Genomic DNA, 24,611 nt, shown 5'->3' on the forward strand with positions numbered 1-24,611 from the left:
TCTATATGTAAGTTTATCTTAGATTTGTACTTTCTCTTAGAAATAGCTGGAAACTAGAAAGATTAGACTAAGTGTTTTTCTGTGATGTCAGAACTGTACTACTGAATTATTGTAAGTATTTCTCTGTCATCTCTGAACTCTTGACTAGCACTGTGTAGTAAAAAGTATTGTCTTGTGCTTTTAATTTATTAAATATTTTTAAACCCTTTTAACTGTGGCTGTTTTGTATAGAGATAATTTAAGTTCTAGAGTATATTGCATGTATATAGTGATCCTGTGCCAAGTCACTCTAATAAGCCTTGACTGTTTAGTCACACTTACCAATTGGACAATAATATTGCACAGTAATAATTGGACACCCTTTAAAGGGCCGTTGAGTAGCTGATAAATAGTGGGTGGTGGTAGCTGGTACTACCATATAGCCTGGGGAAAAGGGGCACAGCTGGAGAACCTGTGCCAGCCTTCCCCAGGTGTGGCTCTGTGGTTGTATAAACTACTCTCAAAGTGTGTGTGTGTGTGTGTGTGTGTGTGTGTGTGTGTGTGTGTGTGTGTCAGCTACTTGGGCAGGGACGCGAAGCAGTGGTTGGACAGAGAGGGTGCTGGAGGTTTCAGCTTGCCCACTAGGCTGAGATCTGGACCTTATAGCTGTGCCAGTGGGGAGTCTGATTGGGGACTGTGACACCCGTGCCCTGGTCCAGCAATCAAGGAGCCTCAATCCTCACCACTAACACCAGAAAGGGTGTCTCATATAGGAGAAAGGATAACAAATACACACAGTAAAGTCCAATTTCCCTTTAAGAGCACACAGAGATCACAGTCAGTTTGGGGCTGGTTGCACCCTTGCTCTCAAGGTCCCCAATAAGACTTCCCACTGGCACAGCTATAGGGTCCATATCTCAGCCTGAATGGCAAGCTAACCTCCAGTACCCTCTCTGTCCAACCAGTCTTTCATGTCCCTGCCCAAGTAGCTGACACACACACACACACACACTTTGAGATAAGTATTTAATCAACTTCACAGACACTCCTGGGAAAGGCTGACACAGATTCTCCAGCTGTGCCCCTATACCCAGACTATATGGTAGTAATTGCTGCCACCACCAGCTAATAATTACCAGCTACCCAAAGACCCTTAAAAGGGTGTCCAATTAATAATGTGCAATATTATTATCCAACTGGTAAGTGTGACTAAACAGTCTTAAGGCTTATTAGAGTGGCTTTGTGCAAAAAACTCTATAAATATGCAATGTACTCTAGAGTTAACGTATCTCTACATAAACCAGCCACAGTTGAAATGGGTTTAAAAATATTTAATAATAAATACTAAAAACACAAGACAATGCTACTACACCACAGTGCTATTCAAGAGTGCAGAGATCACACAAAAACTTAAAATAATTCAGTAGTACAGTTCTGACATAGCAGAAAAAGACACTTAGTCAAATATTTTCTAATTCCAAGCTATTTCTACAAGAAAACATACTTCTAAAGTAACTTACTTATATAGAGTATAAGGCAGTGCTGAGTTGGATAGTCAGACAAAAATGTGTATAGTATCTCTCGGAGTAATAGTTTTTAAAATCACTAACAAACATTTCTGCTGGCCCTCCCAGATTACATCATTTTTGACACTTAGGTTTCTCAGTATACACATTACATCATTTTGACACTTAGCCTGGGGTTCCCAGGCCAAAAGGCTACATTATTTAGCAAGCTAACACTTGCTCAGGAAGCTACAACAATAAAAGACATTTCACATGTACACTCTAGTAATTATTCCTTAAGTTAAAACAATAGAAACAATGTGCTAGCCCACTCAGACTGACTCCGAGCTCTAGAGATCAAAGGATAGATTTGAAATAATTTTTAGTTCAAAAGAAAAATTTGAATAGCTTGACTTAGTCTTCCTTACAGCAGATGGCAATGTTGCTACAATCTTGAAGTTCAACATTTTACAGTATTTTCTTTCATTTAAGAAACAAGCCTGTATTTTACATTTATATTTACAAATGTCAGAATTATGTATCAAATCATCCATCTCTACCCAATCTTCACAGGGACCTGGAGAGCAAGGGAGTGACCAGCCCCAGACTGACTGTGATCTCTGTGTGCTCTTAAGGGACATTTACTGTGTGTATTTGTTATCCTTGCCTCCTATACGAGATGCCCCTCACTGGTGTTAGTGGTGAGGATTGAGGCTCCTTGATTGCTGGGCCAGGGCACGGGTGTTACATATTAATTGTTTGGCAGTGGTGGGATATCCACATCTCATATTAATTGGTTGGCAAATACTAATTGGCTTATAGTGGTGTGGGTAGAGTGAATTCTTATAGCTTCTGTACAGTGAGCTTTGAAGTTGTACAGCTGCATCAGAAAACAGCAACCAGGAGGACAGTCAGACTGGCAGTGGAGATATAATACCCTCGGAGAATGGACAGTTCAACCTTTCTGAAGAGGACTTAAAAATCCATCTGTAGCTAAAGAGACTTGAAGCCAGGCATTTGGAGATAGAAGCCGAGGAAAAGTAGTGGCAGAGGAAGCATGAGAGGGAAATGTTGACTCTTTGCCAGAGTCATAGAGGTAATGGGGAAGGGATTAACTGGACCCCAGAAGCATAAAAGGTCAGTAAATTTCTTCCGCAGTTTAAAGAGGGGGATAATTGTTATAGTTTCATTCATATGTTTCAAAGGGTATGCAAACAGTATGGTGTTGACCAAAGGCTCTGGGTATGGTTCCTGACCCCCTTACTCCATGGTAAAGCTATAACTGTTTTGTCAAAAATGTCTAATGTTGCATGTTTTGATTATACTGCAGTTAAAAATCACTTGTTAGAATTGTTTATGCTAACACCTGAAACATATAGGAAAAAGTTTTGTGAGCATAGACGCAAGGCAGATGAAAGTGTGTGTGAATATGTTGCAGAACTGAGGATTTATTTTCATAGGTGGGTGAGTGGATGTCAGGTCACCACTTTTGAAGGGCTGGCAGACTTTTTGGTGAGGGAACAAGCCCTTAGCACTTTGCCTGAGGACATGAGGATCTGGTTAGCTGATAGACAATGTGCTACTTCAGATGAGTTGGGGAGGAAGGGAGACATATTCCTGGCAAGCAGGGCAGCCCTGTACAGGAAAGGGACCCCCCCAGTACTGCTCATGGGTCTAAAGTAACCCATGGTGGGCAGAACAGACTGCCTCAACAGAATCTGACAGAAGCAGGGGAAGCCACTAGTCCAGGTACATGTCCAGGAGCTAGGGTTAAATGTTTTGAATGCAACCAGTGGTGCCATGTGGCATACAGGTGTCCATGGAGGCAAGGTGGGGAACAAAAGGTGAGGGAGCCAGCAAGTGGGAAAGACAAAATGCCAATAGTAGGTTGTCTTGGGACAACAAGGGTACCAAACTACCACCAGAGGTTATATCCTATTGTAGTGAATGGCAAAGAGGCCATTGCCAAGAGAGACACAGCCTCTGATTTAACCATTCTAAAGCCTGCAATGGTTACAGAGGAGCATTACTTGCCAGGGTAGTCTACTCCAGTCAGGGCTTTAGGAGGGATCCCATTCCAAATACCTTTGGCTAGGGTTTACCTTGACTGGGAGGGTGGAAAAGGAAGCCAGCAAATAGGTGTGTTTGGGGATATACCTGCAGATGTCCTGACAGGGAATGATTTTGATAGTGTAGTACCCTGTGCTTGTGCAGTTACATGCAGTCAGGCTTGGAGACAAGCAGGTAAGTCTGGTAGCCTGGGGGAGACCCAGACAGACTGCTTACTTGCAGCCAGGACTGGTGAGGTGGTTACATCAGGGAGGGAGCTACCCTGTAGCAGTGAGACTGAAGGTGAGCCACAGCTGCTCGGGGGTACTGATGGTCCCTTGGACAGAGTGACTGCAAAGGTAGAGGTGAGTAGTAGTACCCAGGCTGACAGTGAGGCACCACTGTCAGAGGATGACAGACCTCCTGTGGAAGGGGAGCTGGGAAGGGTTACAAGGAGGGAGTTGAGACAGGCTCAACTCTCAGTTCCTATATTGCAAGGCCTGAGGGAGGTAGCTAGGGAGTCACCTGATTTTCAAGGAAAGGGGGAATCTGTATACTAGGACAAAGGGTTACTACACAGAGAGTGGACCCCTAAGGGAGGGCTAGAAGGTGAGAGTGTATAACAGTTGGTAGTGCCTACAGCCTACCATCTGGCACTTCTAGTCATAGCCCATGATATTCCCTTTGCAGGTCATATGGGCATAAAACATACAAAGAGGCGTATTATGCTGAACTTCTATTGGCCTGGAATTTCCAGAGATGTAACAGGGTACTGCAGGACCTGTGAGCAGTGCCAAAAGTTTGGCAAGGCAGGAGACATGGTGAGAGCTCCTTTGATGCCTTTGCCTGTGATTGAGGAGCAATTTTAGAGGGTAGCTATGGATATTGTGGGTCCCCTGAGTACCCCAAGTTCCACAGGGAAAAAGTATATCCTAGTGGCAGTGGATTATGCTACACAATACCCTGAGGCAGTGGCTTTGTCCTCAGCTGAGGCAGAGAAGGTGGCAAATGCTTTGTTAAAGATTTTCAGCAGGGTAGGTTTCCCAAAAGAAATACTGAATGACAGAGGTGCCAGTTTCATGTCAGACCTGCTGGCTTGTCTGTGGAAGTCCTGTGGGGAAAAGCACATGAAGACCACCCCCTACCATCTCCAGACTAATGGTCTTGTTGAGAGGTTAAACTCTACAATCAAGTCCATGCTACGGGCATTTGCAGATCAGTTTAAGAGGGAGTGGGACAAATATTTGCTCCATCTGTTGTTTGCTTACAGAGAAGTTCCCCAGGAATCCACAGGTTTTTCACTCTTTGAGGTGCTGTATGGGTGTGGGGTGAGGGGACCTCTAGATTTAATTTGAGATGAGTGGGAAGGTGAGTGCGAGTCTCACAAGGAGTCTGTTGTGGCATACGTCCTAAACCTCAGGACAATGCTCAGGGAACTCATCGGCTTGGCCCAAGAGAACCTGGCAGGAGCCCAACAACAGAAAAAGGTGTGGTATGACAGGAATGCTCAAGCTAGAGAGTATGCTGTGGGGCAGCAGGTAATGGTTCTCATTCCTGTCAGACACAACAAGCTGCAAGCAGCTTGGGAGGGACCCTACAAGGTGGTAAGAAAGGTAAGTGATGTTAACTACATGGTGGATCTGCTTGGCAGAAGGCAGGGGCACAAATTGTACCATGTTAACATGATGAAACCTTACCATGATAAGGAGGCCCTTGTGCTGAACATTTGTAGTGGATTACAGGAGGAGTCTGAGGGAGATCTGTGGACTGATCTCCTCAGTGAGGCTTGGGCTGACACCTCAGTGGAAGGGGTAGCAATGTCCCCGCAGCTATCTCCTACCCAAGTTCGAGACATCCAAGCAGTATTGCAGGAATTTGGGGACATGTTCACTGGGAAACCAGGGTGCACCCACCTGGGGCAGCACCAGATGGCTACAGGACCCCAAAGGCCTATTAGGCAGGCCCCTTATAGAGTGCCTGAGAAAGTCAAACAGACTCTGGGGGAAGAGGTACAGGCAATGTTGGAACTAGGAGTGATTCAAGATTCTAACAGTCCTTGGGCCTCCCCAATGGTGCTGGTGTGGACTACAGGAAATTAAATAGTCACACAGAGTCATATGCTTACCCCAAGCCTAGGACAAATGAGGCCCTAGAGCAGCTGGGTGGGACTAAGTATCTTACAACCATTCATCTTAGCAAGGGTTACTGGCAGGTGCCCTTGACTCCCAGTGCTAGAGAGAAGTCAGCCTTTGTGGCTCCTTTTGGCTTGTATGAGTTCACAAAGATGCCCTTTGGGATGAAGAATAACCCAGCAACTTTCCAGAGGCTGGTGAATAATATCCTAGCCAGATCAGGAGGGTTTGCCCTTACTTAACTAGATGATATTGCCATCTACAGCCATTCCTGGCCAGAGAACCTTCAGCATGTCAGGGGAGGTACTGGGCAGACTACAGAGGGCAGGGTTGACCATTAAGCTGAGCAAATGTCAAGTGGGTATGGCAGAGGTCTCCTACCTAGGACATAGAATGAGGAGTGGTAAGATAAGGCAGAACCTGCCAAAATGGAAGCCATTCAGGCATGGCCTGCACCTGTTACTAAAAAGCAGGTGAGGGCATTTTTAGGGACAGCAGGGTACTACAGAAAGTTCGTCCCTAGTTATAGTACCATAGCTGCTCTCCTCACAGACCTGACAAGGAAGAACAGGCCATATAAGGCCATATAGTGTGGACCCCAGCATGTGAGCAGGCATTCCAGAGGCTTAAAGAAGCTTTGGGAGGAACCCCTGTGTTAGCCATTCCAGATTACAGCAAGGAATTTGTTGTGCAGGTGGATGCTTCGAACCATGGAGTAGGGGCTGTACTTAGCCATATTTCTTCAGAGGGAGAAGAGCACCCAGTGGTTTATCTCAGTCGTAGGCTCCAACCCAGGAGGAATGCTATGCAGCTGTAGAAATGGAATATCTAGCCATAGTGTGGGCACTGCAGAAACTTCAGCCTTATCTGTATGGAAGGAAATTCACTGTTATGACAGATCACAACCCCCTAACATGGTTAAACAGAGCCAGCCAGCAAAATGCAATGTTGCTAAGATGGAGCCTAGGGTTGCAAGCATATATGTCAGTGCAGCACTGCAATGGGATTAGAAATGTCAATGCAGATGGGGTCTCAATACAGGGAATGGGGTAAGGTATACTCAGATAGACCTAACCATCTCAAGCAGCATTTCTCAAGGGTCACTTGAAAAACTAGCTTGAGTTCTTCGAGGGGGGGGGGTGTGAAGGCTGCCAGCCTAGTTAGGTAGAATTTTATAGATAATTCTGTCATTTGTAAATATTAATGTAAGCCACAGGCTTGTTATCTTAAATGGAAAAAATGCTGTTATATGTGGAACTGAAAAAATATAACAACCAAGTAAAGCATGTTGTGACCCTTTGATGTAAGCACAGCTCTGGCCAGTCTAGATGAAGGAATTCTTGCTATTGTTTTAAGGCCAGAGTTAATGCCCAGAATTTGCATGCATAAATGTCCTTTATTGCTCTTGTTTCTGCCCAGAGGTGAAGAATGTAAATGTAGTTTATGTTAGTCTGGGAACCCAGGGAAGTGTGAAGAATGATGTAATGTGAACCAGCAATGTGATTTTACAAACAGAATCAGAGAGCATTAAGCATTTATGTCTTGACCATCCAACTCAGCATTGCCTTTGCTCTATATGTAAGTTAATCGTAGCTTTGTGTTTTCTCTTAGAAATAGCTAGAAACTAGAAAGATTAGACCAAGTGTTTTTCTGTGATGTCAGAACTGTACTACTGAATTATTTTAAGTATTTCTCTGTCATCTCTGAACTCTCGACTAGCATTGTGTAGTAAAAAGTATTGTCTTGTGTTTTTTATTTGTTAAATATTTTTAACCCTTTTAACTGTAGCTGTTTTGTGTAGAGATAATTTAAGCTCTAGAGTACATTGCATGTATATAGTGATCCTGTACCAAGTCACTCTAATAAGCCTTGACTGTTTAGTCACACTTACCAATTGGATAATAATACTGTACAGTAATAATTGGACATCCTTTTAAGGGCCTTTGAGTAGCTGATAAATATTAGTGGGTGGTGGCAGCTGGTACTACCGTATAGCCTGGGGAAAAGGGGCACAGCTGAAGAACCTGTGCCAGCCTTCCCCAGGAGTGTCTGTGTGGTTTTATAAACTCCTCTCAAAGCATGTGTGTGTGTGTGTGTGTGTGTGTGTGTGTGTGTCAGCTACTTGGGCAGAGAAGTGAAGCACTGGTTGGACAGAGAGCATGCTGGAGGTTTTTAGCTTGCCCACTAGGCTGAGATCTGGACCCTATAGCTGCGCCAGTGGGGAGTCTTATTGGGTAGCTGGAGAGCAAGGGAGCGACCAGCCCTGGACTGACTCTGTGTGCTCTTAAGGGAAACTGCACTTTACTGTGTGTATTTGTTATTTGTTATCCTTTCCTCCTATATGAGATGTCCCTCACTGGTGTTAGTGGTGAGGATTGAGGCTCCTTGATTGCTGGACCAGGGCACGGGCATTACAACAGCTACTACTGATATGGGTCACCTTGCAGTTCTATTTGCCTTCTTTTTTATTTATTGTATATGTACCACTGTTGAAGAAAGTTATGCATGACAGAGGTATTTAGTATCACTGTTATGGTGATGATATTGAATTGTACCTGTCATTTTCTCAATAAATGATATTTGATTTTTCCACCTAAGAATATTGCTTGAATTCTGACATACAGTGACTGAACAGTAGGTGGTTTAAGTTTAAGCTTGTGGTATGGTCTATCGCATGCTTCATACCTGTGTATGCTCTTTTTACATGATGAGAATAAGCTGGGTATTGTATAAGAATTGGACGTCTGGAGGTATCTTCATAAAACATGCTGCCAGCAAAGCAGCCCATGACAGGAGCAGTTGTCATCTTACTTTCATTTAAGGAAATAACATCCAGATAAATACATTTCATCTTTATACTTGGTTACTGGTGTGCGAGCAGTATACAATCCTGCCTCTTTTCATTTATTAAGGTTGTTAATTGCTAGGTTAGCTGGTCCCAGGATCATTTTCAGCTATGATTCAGACAATAGGAGAACATCAATACATCTATGCCATATTGTAAAAATCAAGAACAGCAGCAATTTCACTTTAGAACAAGCATGCTTATACAAATTAGCAAGGCTAGAGTACAGTTCAAGTTATAAGGCTATGAACAAGAGTCTACAGTTCTTCTCAATTCTGTAGCTGTAAGCAAATTGTAATGTATTTTCTTAGAGAAGTCTTTGACGCTGAACTTTTAAATATGGATGAAATGTGAGGGGAAGTGTGTGGACAGTCACAAATAATGTCATGTACAAGTATTAGGTTGATAAAGCAAAGCCAAAATGCTGCCTTGACTACAGCAGTGCTTTTTATCTTGGACTGAAAGGTAATGAGCTTCCCTGGGTGCAATGGGTGCAAAATTCTGGGGCTAGGATTGTGATTGGTATTTCTAGCTTTCAACCATAGTAGTCCTGTCCTGCATACTATGAGTCAACGTCAGTCTTTAAGATTCTTACATTTACTTTTCATACCTCATGCAAACCAGGCTGAGCATATTTAAAGGAGCTTTTGGGACCCTTTAGTCCAATTCACCAACTCAGATAATCAGGTGACGATCTGCTGCTGGTTCCTAGAATGCATTTGGAGATATTAGGCAGATGCTCATTTGCCTATCTGGTACCAGTTCTAGGGAGCAAACTACTTTTTAAAATGTCTTTCATGTTTTTGTGCATTTGTCAACTATTTTCTCTTTGGACTTCCTGAAAAACAGTTACAGTCTTGCCATTAGCATATACTTTGGGGTAAAAGTACAGCAGGCAGCCTATCTTATAAATGAGTGAGCATGTACTCAAAAAGGAGTAAATCGAACACCAGTACAGTTTCAATGGCAGTGGACATCCCTTACTACACACTGTCTCTTTCTCTGTGTCTATGTCTGCCTATCTGTCTCTTTCTCTCTTCTTCTAATTAGTTCCTTTATGCAACCATTGGTAGACAGAGATCAGAGAATGAGCAAACTGTACATCAGATTCTGATTGGAGAAAAAACACTGTCAAGCAGGGTGGTAATAAACAGGTAATCACTAGTATACACCTGGAGTTACAAATAAACTAAAATAAAAACTATAAACAATAAAAAAACTTAAAAAACTCTAAACGTCACCTTGCCCATTTACCAGTTTAATCAAAATACAAATTAACACTTTCAAAAATAACCAACAATGTAAGCACTTTTGTTCTTACAAACATATAAAAGAACTTCTTCAGACAGGCCTTGTAATGTTTTTAATTTACAGGTAATGCTGAAAAACTAGTCTGCCACTTCATGGCAGCTTATTAAGCTGCTGTGAAGCTTAGACACTTAGAAAGCAAAAGGCTGCTATTTGTTATGCTCACTAAACAGAACTTTGCTGCTTAATGAGTGTAAAATTAAAAACAGAAAAGTGCATGTTTGTGTATGTATGTGGACATGTATGCATGTGTTAGCATGTACTTGCATTCGAGAGAGCATAAGCAAACGTGAGTGAAACACATATACACATGCACACACACACACGCACACACACACACACACACACACACACACACACACACACACACACACACACACACACACACACATGCAAACACACACACACACACACACACACACACACACACACACACACACACACACACACACACACACAACAAACACACACACACACTGTTGACTGCAACAGGTAGTCCATTAGCAAAAACAAAGAGGTATGAAACTCTTAATGTCAGGCATTATTGACTGATTTTATTCATCACTGATTCTTCGAATCAGTCTCCAGAGCTGTGGATGACGGTAAGGTTGTCCATACAACCTATCTGGACCTCGCCAAGGCCTTCGACACCATCCCCCACTCCGGAATCATAGATAAACTTACTAAGCTGGGCATTAATCCATACGTCACTCAATGGATTGCCAACTGGCTTACTGACAGAACCCACACTGTAAAAGTAGCTGACTCCAAATCCAGCTCCAGACAAGTGACAAGTGGAGTACCTCAAGGTTCAGTCCTGGGACCACTCTTGTTTGGCATCTACGTCTCTGAAGTACAGGCCAACACTAAGGGACTCTGGCTAACAAAGTTTGCAGATGACTGCAAACTGGGAGCCATTATTGAATCCCCAAATGATGTGGATATTGTACAAAAGGGCCTTACAGAAACAGATGCTTGGTGCCAGAGCCATGGGCTCAAGCTCACTGCCAAGAAATGTATAGTTATCCCCTTTGGGAAAAAACATGTACCCGTGAATTACCACATAGGTGGCAGTACACTATACACCGAAAGTGTGTTAAGAGACTTAAGGACACAGGTGGACAATGGTCTCACCTTTGATAACCACATCACCACAACAGTCAGGAAATCCTTCTATGTAGCACACCTCATCACTAAAGGCTTTTCATCTAGAAAAAAGGAGGTCATTGTCCCACTGTACTCATCCCTCATTAGACCCATTATAAAATACAATGTCCCATTTGGTATGCACCTCTCAAGACATCTGCAACAACTGGAAAGGCCGCAGAAATACCTCACTAAAAGAATCACAGGCTTAAAGCAGATGCCCTTTACTGACCATCTAAAAAAATTCCAGCTATACTCTGTCGCATATCATCTACTCAGAGGAGATCTGTGCTTAACATACAAGGCCATGTCAAACCCAGAGGTGTTGGACATGCAACACTTAAAATAAATCCCAATCCCTCATAGCCACACAGTCCAGGGATCTAAACCTTGTCATCACAATGAACAAAACATGCTGGAGGGGTAGGTTCCTAACCCAGAGACTCCACAGACTCTGGAATAGACTGCCCATACATATCAAGCAGAGCACCTCTTTGGCCCTCTTCAAAAGTAACCCTGGCAATTGGATGGGAGATAGGAAATTCACCCCGGGGATCACGTCAGTCACCCTGCTAGACAGGGGTCCAGGGAAGTAAATATTGTGCGAAGAAATAGCCAGGGAATTGTTATGGCTAGGCTTGTATAGGCCCTAGGGCTGATAGCCTAGTACCAACCTATGAATCACTGATTTACGAAAAAGGAAATGTGTGCAGCACTAAGCAGCAAATCCAGGGATAGTTGTTGGGTAGGGGATAAGATGAGATGAAATGCCTTGCATTCTATGTACCTTCTTTCCATTCATTTGCTCACAAGGAGATATATATATATATATATATATATATATATATATATATATATATATATATATATATCTAAAGATGTATACCCTCAACAAAGTTGCTGTTAATTGCTGTGTGTGTGTGTGTGTGTGTGTGTGTGTGTGTGTGTGTGTGTGTGTGTGTGTGTGTGTGTGTGTTTCTATCTATGTATATGTCTGTGTAAGTCTGTCTATCTGTACTTCTGAATGTGTATGTGTTATATTTGTGTGAATTTGTCTATATATATATATATATATATATATATATATATATATATATATATATATGGGTCTAGGACATATGGCCGAAAATCCATTTGGCCGAAACTGTCTGACATAGGACCCAAATCACTGAAAATCCATTTGGCCAAAAATCCATTTGGCCAAAAACACTACTGACTGTGTATATGCCCTGTTCCCCACTGTAGTGCAATCTCGGAGTGAGAATATTAAAGTAGGGGGGTGTGGGGGCACAGCCCCCCGACAAGGGGGGAGTGTGGGGGCGTAGCCCCCCACCTACTCAGGTTTAGAACTACTTATTTATTTATTTTACATTTGTTAACCGGGGGTGTCTGACTGAGCTGAAAAGGCCCTTTTTCAGCAGAGGCCCGGGGAGAAAAGCTCCACAAAGAAAAATTACAGACACATTTAGTTATTTAGACATAATCAGTATACACACAAATTACAAGAGACATGTTTTTACAGTGGTATGCGGCACAAACAGTTACAGTGGAGAGAACAATCAAAAAATATTAATTTTAAAAATAAAGGTAAGTAATAGATTTGTGGTGTACGGCTGAACTTTGGAATGTAGGTAGAATACATACATAGTACACAGATACAGTACACACATTGTAGATTAGCCAGTGTTTGTGAGTAAGATTGAAAAACTATTATCAATTGCTCTGGATTTAGTATGTATATGTTATCCGCTTTCACTAGCCTGGGGAGCAATAATGGCACAGCCAACTTTGCTTGAGATGTTGCCTGATGAGGTCTTTAAAGGAGGCTTTGGATGATGTGATTTGAATGCTAGTAGGGACAGAGTTCCATTTTTTAGCCACCGAACTACTATATAGTGCATCTCCAAAGCTATTGTAGCTGTTGGTGACTTCTAGTAGTAGTTTGCTTGATGATCTAAGAGGCCTTTTGGCTGAGTGATGTTGAACTAGGTTTTTGAGGGCAAGACACTTATTGGGGAGGTAATAGATAGAATGACAGAGGCAGAGCTGATTGTAGGTTAGGAGGTTGGGCAGTTCAAGCCAGTGGAGCTGTATCAAAGCAGTACAGTGATGAGTTCTATATGAGCAATTTGCAGCAAAGCAGGCAATTCTGTTATAGCAAGCTTCCATTTTGCTTAGTTCAGTTTTGTTGAGATTAGTCAGAATGGGAGATGCATAGAGTAGGGTGGATAGAAGTTGGGAGCGAGCAATGGCTGATCTTGTGTTGTTGGTAAGAAATGGTTTGATACGGTAGAGTGACCCCAGTTTGGCATGTACTTTTTTAATAGTTAAGTTCAGATGACTATCAAATTTTAGGTGGGAGTCTATGGTTATTCCCAATAGCTTAGCCTGTGCCACTGGAGCAATTGGAGTAGCATTTGTGGAGTAGATAGTGAATTGACTGTTAGTGTTTTGTTAGAACTGGTTATAATCATAAGCTGAGTTTTCTTTGGATTGAGGATAAGTTGGGCTTTGGTAAGGTAGTTTTCAACATCAGAGAATGCTAGTTGAGTTGTTTGCAGGAGGGTGGGAATGTTTTGTGCAGGACAGATTAAGGTAGTGTCATCTGCATACTGAATTATAGATGCATGCTGTGTGGAGGTGTGGAGGTCATTTGTGAAGACTGTGAATAGTAGTGGTCCTAAGATAGAACCCTGTGGGACTCCTCCAGTTATGGGCAGCTGAGGAGAGAGAGAATTTTCCTATTTCACAGCTTGGTACCTGTCAGTTAAGTAGCTTTGGAACCAGGGAAGAGTGGAATTAGATAGATGATATTGGTTTAGTTTGTTTAGCAGGATTTGGTGTGAGACTGTGTCAAATGCTTTGGACATATCCAAAAAAAGAGATGACACTTGCAGGCCTTCATTTTTGAGACGGTTTACTGCGTCTGTGAAGCAGTGGAGAGCTGTAGTGTTACTATGGGCAGGTCTGAAACCATGCTGAGTAGGTGACAGGATGTTGCAGTCCAGGAGATAGTTTAGCATCTGGGTATGGATGCATTTTTCTAGGATTTTGGCCAGGGGGGAGAGTAAAGCAATGGGTCTGTAGTTATTAAGTTCAGTGGAGGTCCCACCTTTATGTATGGGTGTAACATAGGATATTTTCCAGAGTTTGGGCACATAGTTTTCAACAATTGATCTGTTTATGAGAGTGGAGACTGGGATAGCAATAGCATCTGCTGTAAGTTTCAAGAAATAGCTGGGGAGTAGGTCGGCTGCTGTTGATGAGGTTTTTAGTTTGGAGAGCATGCTTTTGATTGAAGTGGTGGAAACTGTTTTGAGGGTAAAGCTTGTATTAGTGTTATTTGTGTTGGGGGGGATAGTGAGGACGGAACTGTCCTGTGATACTAAGGATAGAATTGAGTTCACAAAGTGAGAGTTGAATTGTGTTTCGATGGGAACTTTAGTGTCAGGGGTGGTTGGTTTGGGGGAAGCCCTTTGGGTGGATTTTAGTAGCTGGTTTACATTTTTCCAAAATTTTTGCGTGTTGTGTTGGTATTTAGTTTGTAATGTTGTGTAGTAGGATTTTTTGTCCAGCCTAATGCATTTTTTTGCACGGTTGCGCAGTTCTTGGTACTTAGTTAGGCTTTGTGTTTCTTTGTTTTTTTGATAGTAATGCCAAGCAGTGTCTCTGGCATTGAGGATTTGTTTGGTTTCTTTACTGAGCTAGGGGTTTGTGGAGGTTCTAACCTTGATTTTGCGCAATGGAGCGACAGTGTCTAGGTGTTGTAGAAATGTTTTGTTGAAATATGCTACAGCCTGGTCAAGTGGGAGGGTTTTTAGGGGGGTCCAGTCACAGTTACACAGTAAAGTGTTGAGGACCTCAGGAGAGAATTTTTTTGTGTTTCTAGTGGATATATAGTTAGTGGTTTTGCATATGCTTGTTCTACTACGTATAAAGTATATTGTGTTGTGGTCACTTAAGGTGTCTGGGAGACTGCCTGTGTGAGGGTACAGTGTGGGGTTGCTAGTTAGGACCCAGTCAAGGATGGATTCCCTTTTAGATTTTTTATCACACCTAGTTGGAATTTGGACTAGCTGCTGGTAGCCATGGAGATTTATTAGATTACTTGGTGGTTCTGATATACAGGTGAACCAATCTAGGTTGAAGTCCCCCAGAATAAGGGTTTCTTGTGAGTATGTGGAAGAACACCAGGATAAGAAGTCTTCAAGGCTAGCAGGTGTATTACCAGGTGGAATATAGATCACAATTGTGGTGATGACCTTTTTAGGGTGAAGTTGAAGTTGTGAGATAAGTATGTCCCAATTATTGGGGGAGGGGTAGGAGTTTGGTAATTGATGGACAGTTAAGTTGCACTTGTAGAGTAAGGCAGTTCCACCCCCTTTACAAAGTGGTCTGTCTTGTCTAATGATATTGTAGCCGGTAGGGAGAACTTCTGAGTTAGCTATGTTTTTATTTAGCCAGGTTTCTGTTAAAGCAACTATGTCTGGGGAGTAGTGTGCTATTGTGGCCTGGAGTTCAGGTATTTTATTTTTGATACTTCTAATATTAATATTTAGCATTAAAAGATGGTTGGTTTTGCTGCTGTTGTTAATTTGCCCAGGGATGAAGAAAGTGGGGTGTTATGTTCTGACATTTGTGTTGGAGCAGTTTGTGTTGGACAGGATGGATTTGGGCCTGGGTTGGGGTGGATATCCCCACTTATGGTGAGCCTGGAGTTAAAATGGTTATACAGATGTTGGAGTTTGGTGAGGAGTGTGAGAAAGTATTGTGTTTTTGGAGTAGGAATGAGAGCATATGTGTTTAGTTCTGAATTGGTCCGTTATGTAGTTCTTGAATAAGTGTGGGCAGATATTATTATAATGTGTGGTGTCTGTGTATGAGAGTGCATAATGCAGTGTTGTGCTACTAAGTTTAGGGATATTGCTAGAGTGATAACTTGTGGTGTTGTAAAGAATTATGAGAAGACAGACTAGATTTAGTTGTGTGATAGTCATGGTTATAAAGTTTATGTTGTTTCTAGGTGGGGGGGTCTGAATAGGAATTATAGGGTTGCACTATATGTGGATGGGGAAGTAGTGTGGGTGATGCAAAAAATGCCTAGTGGGAATGAGAGTGATTGGGAGTATTTTGTGTGGAGCAAGTTGGTGTGGTTTAATGTAATATGACTTGAGGAGCTGTGATTGGTGGAGGTGATGTGAGGGTGAGCTGTGAGTGTGGCTATGATTACTATAAATGTAGAGGTAGTGGGGGCAGGAGGGAATAGGGGGCAGGGCAGGGGAGCGGAGAGAGCCCGAGCGTTAGCGAGGGCGAACGGAGCGGGGCAGAGCCAGATCCAGAGCCAACCAAGGCAAGAGAAAAAAGTAAGTATTACTTTACAAATCTGAACACTTTTAAAACTAATTCCTGAGGTCTAATAGCTTACCAGCTAGCAGAATGTAATTGCTGAAGAGCACTTGTGTCCTGGTGGGAGACTAGAAATTTAAAGATGGCTCCATGTTCAGCAGGATTCTAATATAGACTTTGTATTGGGAGAGGGAGATAGCACAAGGGGTGTAAACCAGGTGGAATGCAAAGAAACCAGAGAGGCAATCAGTGGAAATCAGTGAAGGCCTCAGAGGGGGTAAGTAATAATTCAAACTACCTATAAAGTGAAGGAGAGAAGAGACAGCAAAGTTTATTAAGGTTGGGAGTGTGTCTTTACATTGACTTGCTGATTAGTAACCAGTTTGTGCACAGATTAGAGTAGGGAGATACATTAGCAATGATAGAGATGCAAGTAAACAGGTGATCCTCCAAGTGATACAAACTAAGGCAGAAAGAACTGAGAGGACTGCTTGATGGTTAATTTAATTTAGTCACAGGGATGTGAATTAAATCTATACTGTCTATTGGACAGTTAGGATTACTGTATATCGGGGGGGACACAAGGCTACAACAGTCAGTTTTATTAGCAAGCTGAGAACTACTAAGAAATACTGCTAATGTAATAGCTTCACTCTCATAAAACATACAAGTAGAATGCCTGGGTGGACTGACCCTGCTCTTGAGGCTCAAAATGTATATCCTTGTTTAGTTTGCAATACTGATTCCTTCTTACACTGTATAGATGGAGTGGTAGCCGCAGACTGCAGATTTGCTTGAGTGTGCTCCTGCTCTTGAGGCTCAAAATGTATATCCTTGTTTAGTTTGCAATACTGATTCCTTCTTACACTGTATAGATGGAGTGGTAGCTGCAGACTGCAGATTTGCTTGAGTGTGCTCCTGCTCTTGAGACTACTTGCTGATACTATGAATAGCAACTAGACAATATTAAATAATAGCAGACATTACTAAACTGAACAGGGTGGGGGGCACAGCCCCCCACCCCCTACTTTATTATTCTCACTCCGAGATTGCACTGCAGTGAGGAACAGGGCATATACACTGTCAGTAGTGTTTTCGGCCAAATGGCTTTTCGGTGATTTGGATCCTATGTAACATATTTTTGGCCAAATGGATTTTTGCCCATATGTCCTAGACCCATGTATATATATATATATATATATATATATATATATATATATATATATATATATATATATATATATATATATTTAAAAAGAGAGAAATACAAAATTTAGCAAGTCCATTCACTAAGCACAATAATGTCCTCCAGAGTGGATGTTATTGTGGAAATAATGACCTTACGTGGGTGTACAGATCCTCAACTGTGACTTCAGCACATCTCTTGGTGTGCCTGCCACTACTGATGGCTCAGTGCACAAAGACCTCTTGCCAATCAGCATCCACTTAATACTTTTATAGCTGATGTATCCAATTTTATCTGTCAGCCTTTGTGACTGGGCTGTGAGCTTTGTACTGAATGTAAACTGGTACAGATCATTAGAGAATAGGAGCGCTGCTTTTTATTTTATGATGTTTGCTCTGAATTTGCACTGTCAGGCTACTTCAAGGAAAGCAGTAATAAAGTGTGTCATACCTGATGGGCCTCCGTGGTGAAATATTTGTGTTGGTACCTTTATCAGGGCTGTTTATGGCCAAGTAGTGGATGTTTTCTTTTCCGGTAGTTCCAGTAACACTTTGAGACCTGCAAGGTAAACAATGACACTTATAATTTATGGTCTGTAAAGATCTAATTACTCCCAAGTTGTTGTTACATTTTCTAATGTTTAGAATTTGAAGTCTTATAAATAAAAATACAACTGCTATATCCTTTGAGATTTATTTTAGGCTTACAATCTAAAGCAAAACATTATTTTTTTTAAACATTTGAGTGTTAGCATTTACCAGGTGATGATAGCTAAGATTCCTGAAACATTGCAATCAATGGAAACAGTAGCAGGTAAGAGGAAACCAGCTTTCTGTAGCACAACAGTCAGCATTTCATACTAAAATATTCTTGTCTTTTTCATCCCTCCTCTTTACAGTTCTGTTTTTTTTTCTTCCATTATGTTCTGGCCTTGTACTTGGTATACTGATACAGGCTTTTCCCAAGATCCAATAACGCCTACACTAAGTGTACACTGTTCTGAGTGAACAGACAACACAAGCATAACATACACCTTCTTCTCCTAATTTTAGTTTTTCCTACTGATTTTCTTGCAGCTTTAAATATTGACAGGGATTCATAAAGGTTACCACAAAGTGCAGACTACATGTACACTTAGTGTAATCTTTGTGAGTGACTAGAAAGCACACAAAATGTGGAAGTGATGTTTGTGACTATATACCATGTACATTTAGTGTAAGCTTTGTGAGTGACTAGAAAGCACACAAAATGTGGTAGTGATGTTCGTGACTATATACCATGTACACTTAGTGTAAGCTTTGTGAGTGACTAGAAAGCACACAAAATATGGTACTGATGTTAGTGACAATATACTGTGTACACAGTGTAAGCTTTGTGAGTGACGATAAAGCACACAAAATATGGTAGTGATATTCGTGACTATATACCATGTACATTTAGTGTACGCTTTATTGAATCTGGCCCTTGTCTCTACAGCTCTTGTGAACTGCGATATAATAAAATGTACTTTTTTTTAAAAGAGCTTTACCTGAAAAGATAGTTTCAAGTTACTGGGGGAGCAGGCTCACAGTAAATATAGCAGATAAGGTCTCTGCACTTCATTGTAACAAATGGCAACCTTTTAGATCTAAACTCATTCAAGAAAAATTGCTTTTGGTATGTCATGCAGTCTGATAGTACCTGTGGAAACCATATATATTCATTTTCATTTCTGTTATCTCTATTAAACCATTTTTCATTAACATCATAATGATTCCTTCACTAAGCATCATATCCTACCTCTCTCATAAAACCCTCCCCTGATTATCTAATGTTCCTAAACATATTAAAGACCAAAATTGTTAAGTACCTACCATTTTCTATCCCTTTTATCCATCTGCAAATACCAAACTAGCAAGTATCCAGCTACATTTGAAGCACTGCAATTTAAGTTTGACTTACTTTGTGACTTAGGTTGTTAGCTCAAACATTCCATACAATCCTACAATCTTTTTTGTACTCATCTTCCTCTGACACTTCACACCCCATCATTTATATTCGTTTATTTTGATATGGCAGTGTTTTTTTCTATCTCCCTTCTTCAGCCATTTGTATTAAAAGGAAATCACAATTGTGTAATAGACTTAACATAACAGTAGATATTTGAATGATCACTTCTGCAGTAGCCTTAGCTATACAGGTAGGATATAACAACTAGCCAGCTTCCAAAGCTTCAGGATACCTTCCACATGAAGTGAAGATTGGGTAGAGATGGGTGAAGAGATGTGAAGACTGGTAGAGAATGGTGAAGGCTGCCAGCCTAGCCAAATAGAATTTGATACATAATTCTGGCATTTGTAAATATAAATGTAAAATATAGGCTTGTGTCTTAAATGTAAATAAATGCTGTTTCAACAATGTGGCAACATTGCCATCTGCTGTAAGGAAAACTAAGTCAAGCATTTCAAATCTTTCTTTTGAAATTAAAATTATTTCATCACTGCCTTTGATGTTTTACAATTTGGCTCCGGTCCAGCTAGATGAAGGCTTCCTGCCTATTGTTTTAAGGCTAAAATTAATGCTATAAGTGTAAAAGAATGTAAATGCAGTTTCTGTGTGGCCTGGGAACCAGGAAGGTGTAAAAGATGATGTAATGTTTAACAGAACTGCAGTTTTAATTTAAACAGTGAGAACCAGAGATTATTAAGCATTTTTGTCTTGATATCCAACCTACAGCACTGCCTGTTGTCTTAAGAAGTTATCTTAGAAGTGTGTTTTCTTGTAGAAATAGCTAGGACTATAAAGATTAGACTAAGTGTTTTTCTGTTATGTCAGAACTGTACTACTGAATTATTTTAAGTTTCTGTGTGATCTATGAACTCTTGAATAGCACTGTGGTGTAGTAGTATTGTCTTGTGTTTTTAGTATTTATTATTAAATATTTTTAAACTCTTCTCAACTGTGACTGGTTTATGTAGAGATAAATTAAGCTCTAGAGTACATTGCATACTTATAAGTGATCCTGTAATAAGCCCTTCCAATAAGCCTTAAGATTGCTTAAGTTACACTACTTCTTCTTCTTCTTCTTCTTTCGGCTTTTCCCAGTTAGGGGTCACCACAGCGGATCACCTTGTCCGCACATTGAATGGCAGTGGAGTTTTACGGTGTCGAGTTGCCAGCCCGGCGCCCAACCTTCCACAGAAGGCACACTCACACCTAGGGCCAATTTAGAGTGTCCAATCCACCTGCAGCATGTCTTTGGGATGTGGGAGGAAACCGGAGCACCCGGAGGAAACCCACGCGACCACAGGGAGGACATGCAGACTCCGCACAGAAGGCACCCCAGCCGAGGATCGAACCGGAGAACCTCTTGCTGTGAGGCGGCAATGCTAACCACTGCACCACCGTGGCCGCCCGCTTAAGTTACACTACTATTGGATAATAATATTGCACAGTAATAATTGGACACCCTTTTAAGGGCCTTTGGGTAGCTGATAATTATTATTAGCTGGTGGTGGCAGTAATTACTACCGTATAGTCTGGGTAAAGGGGCACAGCTGAAGAATCTGTGTCAGCCTTTCCCAGGAGTGTCTGTGACATTGTATAAATACTCATCTCAAAGTATGTGTGTGTCAGCTACTTGGGCAGGGACAAGAAGTACTGGTTGGACAGAGACGGTACTAGAGGTTAGCTTGCCAGCTAGGCTGAGATCTGGACCCTATAGATGTGCCAGTGGGGAGTCTTATTGGGGACCTGGGGAGCAAGGGAGCAACCATCCCCAGACTGACTGTGATCTCTGTGTGCACTTAAGGGAAATTGTACTTTACTGTGTGTATTTGCTATCCTTTCCTCTTATATGAGATGCCCTCTGTGGTGTTAGGGGTGAGGATTGAGGCTCCTTGATTGCTGGGCCAGGGCACGGGTGTCACACATGCCCAGAATGTCAGGCAATTTGAGCGTAGCTGATTAAAAGACAAGTTTGGGTGCCAAACCCTTCAGAGCATTCCTACCAACATAGAGAGGGAGGCTGAACCCTGAAAGGACATTGCTAGGAAGAACAAAAAAATAAATAACCACTCCCTGCCATAAACAACATACCAAAAATTAAGAGGGATGTGGGAGAGAGTGACTACTACAGCAGTGAACATTCGAACATCTAATGTTATGGAAAGTTTACTGATGCAACTGCACTATGTCCATCATACTGATCACTGCTGCAGTAGCCTTAGCTATATGGATGAGATTACCCTAGCCTACTACATTTGGAGGTGCAAGGACAATAGTTCTGCAGCCCATGAAGAACGGTCCTTGCAAAACCTGATCTAGGCCTAGAGAAGGAATCAAGTTTATAGTGCTTTGTAAAAGTATGTACAGAGGACAAAGTTGCTACTTCTAGAATACTTTTGGAATCCAACCCTTTTCAAACAGCTGTAAAGGAAGCCAAGGCCCTAGTAGAGTGGGCCTTGACCCTGCCTGGAATAGTTTGTTGTAGTGCGTATAGTAAAAGGTAATAGCCTTAGACAACCATTTGGCAGTAGTCTGTTTTGACCCAGGTCATCCCGTCTTACTTTCACAAGAAACAAACAATTGATCGGAAGATCTGAAAGATTTTGTTCTGACACTATAGTACCTGAGTTGTCTGAGGACATACAAAGTATGAAGTATCCTTTCTCACTCATTTTTGGGTTCAGGAAAGACAATGGGGCAATGGTTAGTTTGGCTTAAAGAAAACTCAGATACCACTTTACGCATAAAAGTAGGATTAGTTCTTAAAGAAACCCTGACCCTGTGAAAAATCAGTTAGGGTTGACTCACCATAAGAGTTTGCAACTCATACACTTCTTTTGCAGAGGTCAGAACAATCAGGAAACTGTTTTCCATGTAAAGAATCTCATGTCAGACAGGTTAGCTGGTTCAAATGGAGTAAGTGTTAGCTTCTCAGACACAAAATTAAGATCCCAAGGAGGAGCCAACAATTTTCTTGGAGTCTGCTTATGTAAAATCCCTTTCAAAAACATTTTGACATGAGACTACATTGAAATAGGACAGTCCATGGGCAGACATGCTTAAATGGCCAATAAATGAGCTTTGCTAGAGGAGTAAGAAAAGCCATAAGAAAGTAACTCACAAAATATATTGTAAAACCAGAGAGCAATTAGCCCTGAATGGGTGCTGGTTATGTTGTTGGCACCAACTAGAAAATCTTTTCCATTTGCTAATATATGATTTTGTTGTAGCAGGTTTTCTTGTCTCCATTAGTACCCGCTGCATATCCTCAGTAAAGAGGTGTCTGAAATTAATTAAGACCCTATCATTCAGACAGTCAATTGAAGTTGATTGGTGTTGAGGTGTATCAAATACCCTTGTTGTTGGGTGAGTAGATCCAGTCTGTGAGGAAGCTTGTGGTAATTGCTCCTGGCCACTTACAAAAGAAGGGAGAACTACAATTGCCTGGACAAGAAAAGAGTCACCATAATGATCTTGGGGGATTCCTTTTGAATCTACAGAAGTACCCTGGATATTAGTGGAAAGATTAAAAAAGCATACATGGACATTCCTGTCCAAAGAAAAGCAAAGAAAAGGTAAGGAAAAGAATGATTGTGGTATTGTCTGTAACAACTTGAAGAGCTCCTGGGGACCAAAGATGATTCACAGAGTTGAGTGCCTTGTTGAGGGCAAGCATCTTTTTATATATTTATGTGCTTGCATCTGTCCTTGGTGTCCCATGCACCCTGCACTTTTTTCTGTCCTGAAACTGCTCCTCAAGCAAAGTCTGAGGCAGTTGTGGTGACTGACTGCTTTGGGACACGGTGGGAGAAAGGGAGACCTGGATTTAGAGATATCTGTTGTCTTCACCAAGTGATTTCTCTTCTGTCAAACAGCAGCATTGGGATTTATCAGAAGAAAAAAATCACTGACAACCCCCAGCAATGGGATTTGAAAAGACAACATATTCTGGTGCTGGGACCAAAAAGACTTCAGATACCACTGTATCTTTCTCATGTGGAGTCTTGCCAAGAGTGTTGTGACAATCATAGAAGCCACAAGACCCAAAAATCCTGAGGTATTCCCTTGTACTGACTGAAGTCTGAGTGGAAAACCTTCAAACAAATCTAGATATAGATCCTTTTTTTCCTGTGGAAGAAAAGCTCTTTGAACTGTGGTGTCTAGCTGACATCCCAGAAACACAATCCTGTGAAGCAGAACCAAGAAAAACATCTGAATGTTCTTTGGAATTTCAGCTTGTGCAAAAGATCTCTCTCCGAAGAGAGAGATTCCCAACACTTTGAAAAAGATAAGCAACTTGCCTAAATATGGAAAATGTGGATACCCTGTATCCTGCAATGAGCTATAAATGGTGCTAGACACTTTATGAAAACTTTTGGTGCATTGGATAGTCCAAAGGGTAAGGCCCAGAACTGATAATGTAATCCAGATACTTTAAACCTTAAAAAACACCTGAAGTGTGGATGAATAAGGATGTCATAAACACCTTTTAAATCTAGTGTTACCAGGATACTTGAAGTGACAACATTTTGAATTTGGGCACTATCACAAACAGGTTTAAGAAAAAGATCCAGAACTGGTCTCCAAGCATTTTCTTTCTTTGGCACTAAAAACATCCTTGAATAAAATGTTCTTCCTGCCTTAGAAGGGGAACTGGTTCTATCGCTCCCTATGGCAGCAGGTGATAAAGGACAGGTGGAAGTAAAAGAGTCTTGTCTGAAGGATGAGGAATTACCCTCTGGAAAGGAAGCATTTCCTCCCATTGCCATTTGTGACCTTTATGAATGATCTTCAGAACCATTTTGTCTGAAATGATCTGTTGCAAAACAGAAAATTAGAGATTCAAACCTGGAAGACAAAAGAGGGTGCCAGGCTGAGAGGGGGGAACAAAGTCTCTCAATTAGTCATTCTGACTTACTGGACTGTTCTTGGTTTTGGGAGTTTCCAAAATTCTTCTTGGAACTCCTTTGAGATTTCTTCTTAAACATCTGTTTACCTGCATTTTGTTAAGACTTTTTATTTTGTCTCTTAGCAAAACCGGTTGAGGAATTAAAAAATCCCTTGGAAAATATGAAAAATTAAGGATAAAAAATCATAGAGATTCCCCGTATCAGCTTACCCTTTTCATT

The 24,611-nt window shown here is 41.5% G+C and overlaps 1 protein-coding gene across 2 annotated transcripts in view; it reads right to left on the reverse strand.

The window, feature by feature from the left end:
* Positions 1-24,611, reverse strand: part of CCDC60 (coiled-coil domain containing 60) — a 751,208-nt gene that overhangs the window by 138,352 nt on the left and 588,245 nt on the right. For both annotated transcript variants that reach the window (XM_044068284.1, XM_044068283.1), the window contains exon 10: positions 17,947-18,054. In XM_044068284.1, coding sequence (XP_043924219.1) covers positions 17,947-18,054 — 108 coding nt within the window. The remainder of the gene's footprint in view (positions 1-17,946; positions 18,055-24,611) is intronic.

The sequence above is a fragment of the Protopterus annectens genome, chromosome 4.part0, assembly GCF_019279795.1.
Source record: "Protopterus annectens isolate FY-2018-M chromosome 4.part0, PAN1.0, whole genome shotgun sequence".
In the NCBI taxonomy this organism is placed as follows: Eukaryota; Metazoa; Chordata; order Ceratodontiformes; family Protopteridae; genus Protopterus; species Protopterus annectens.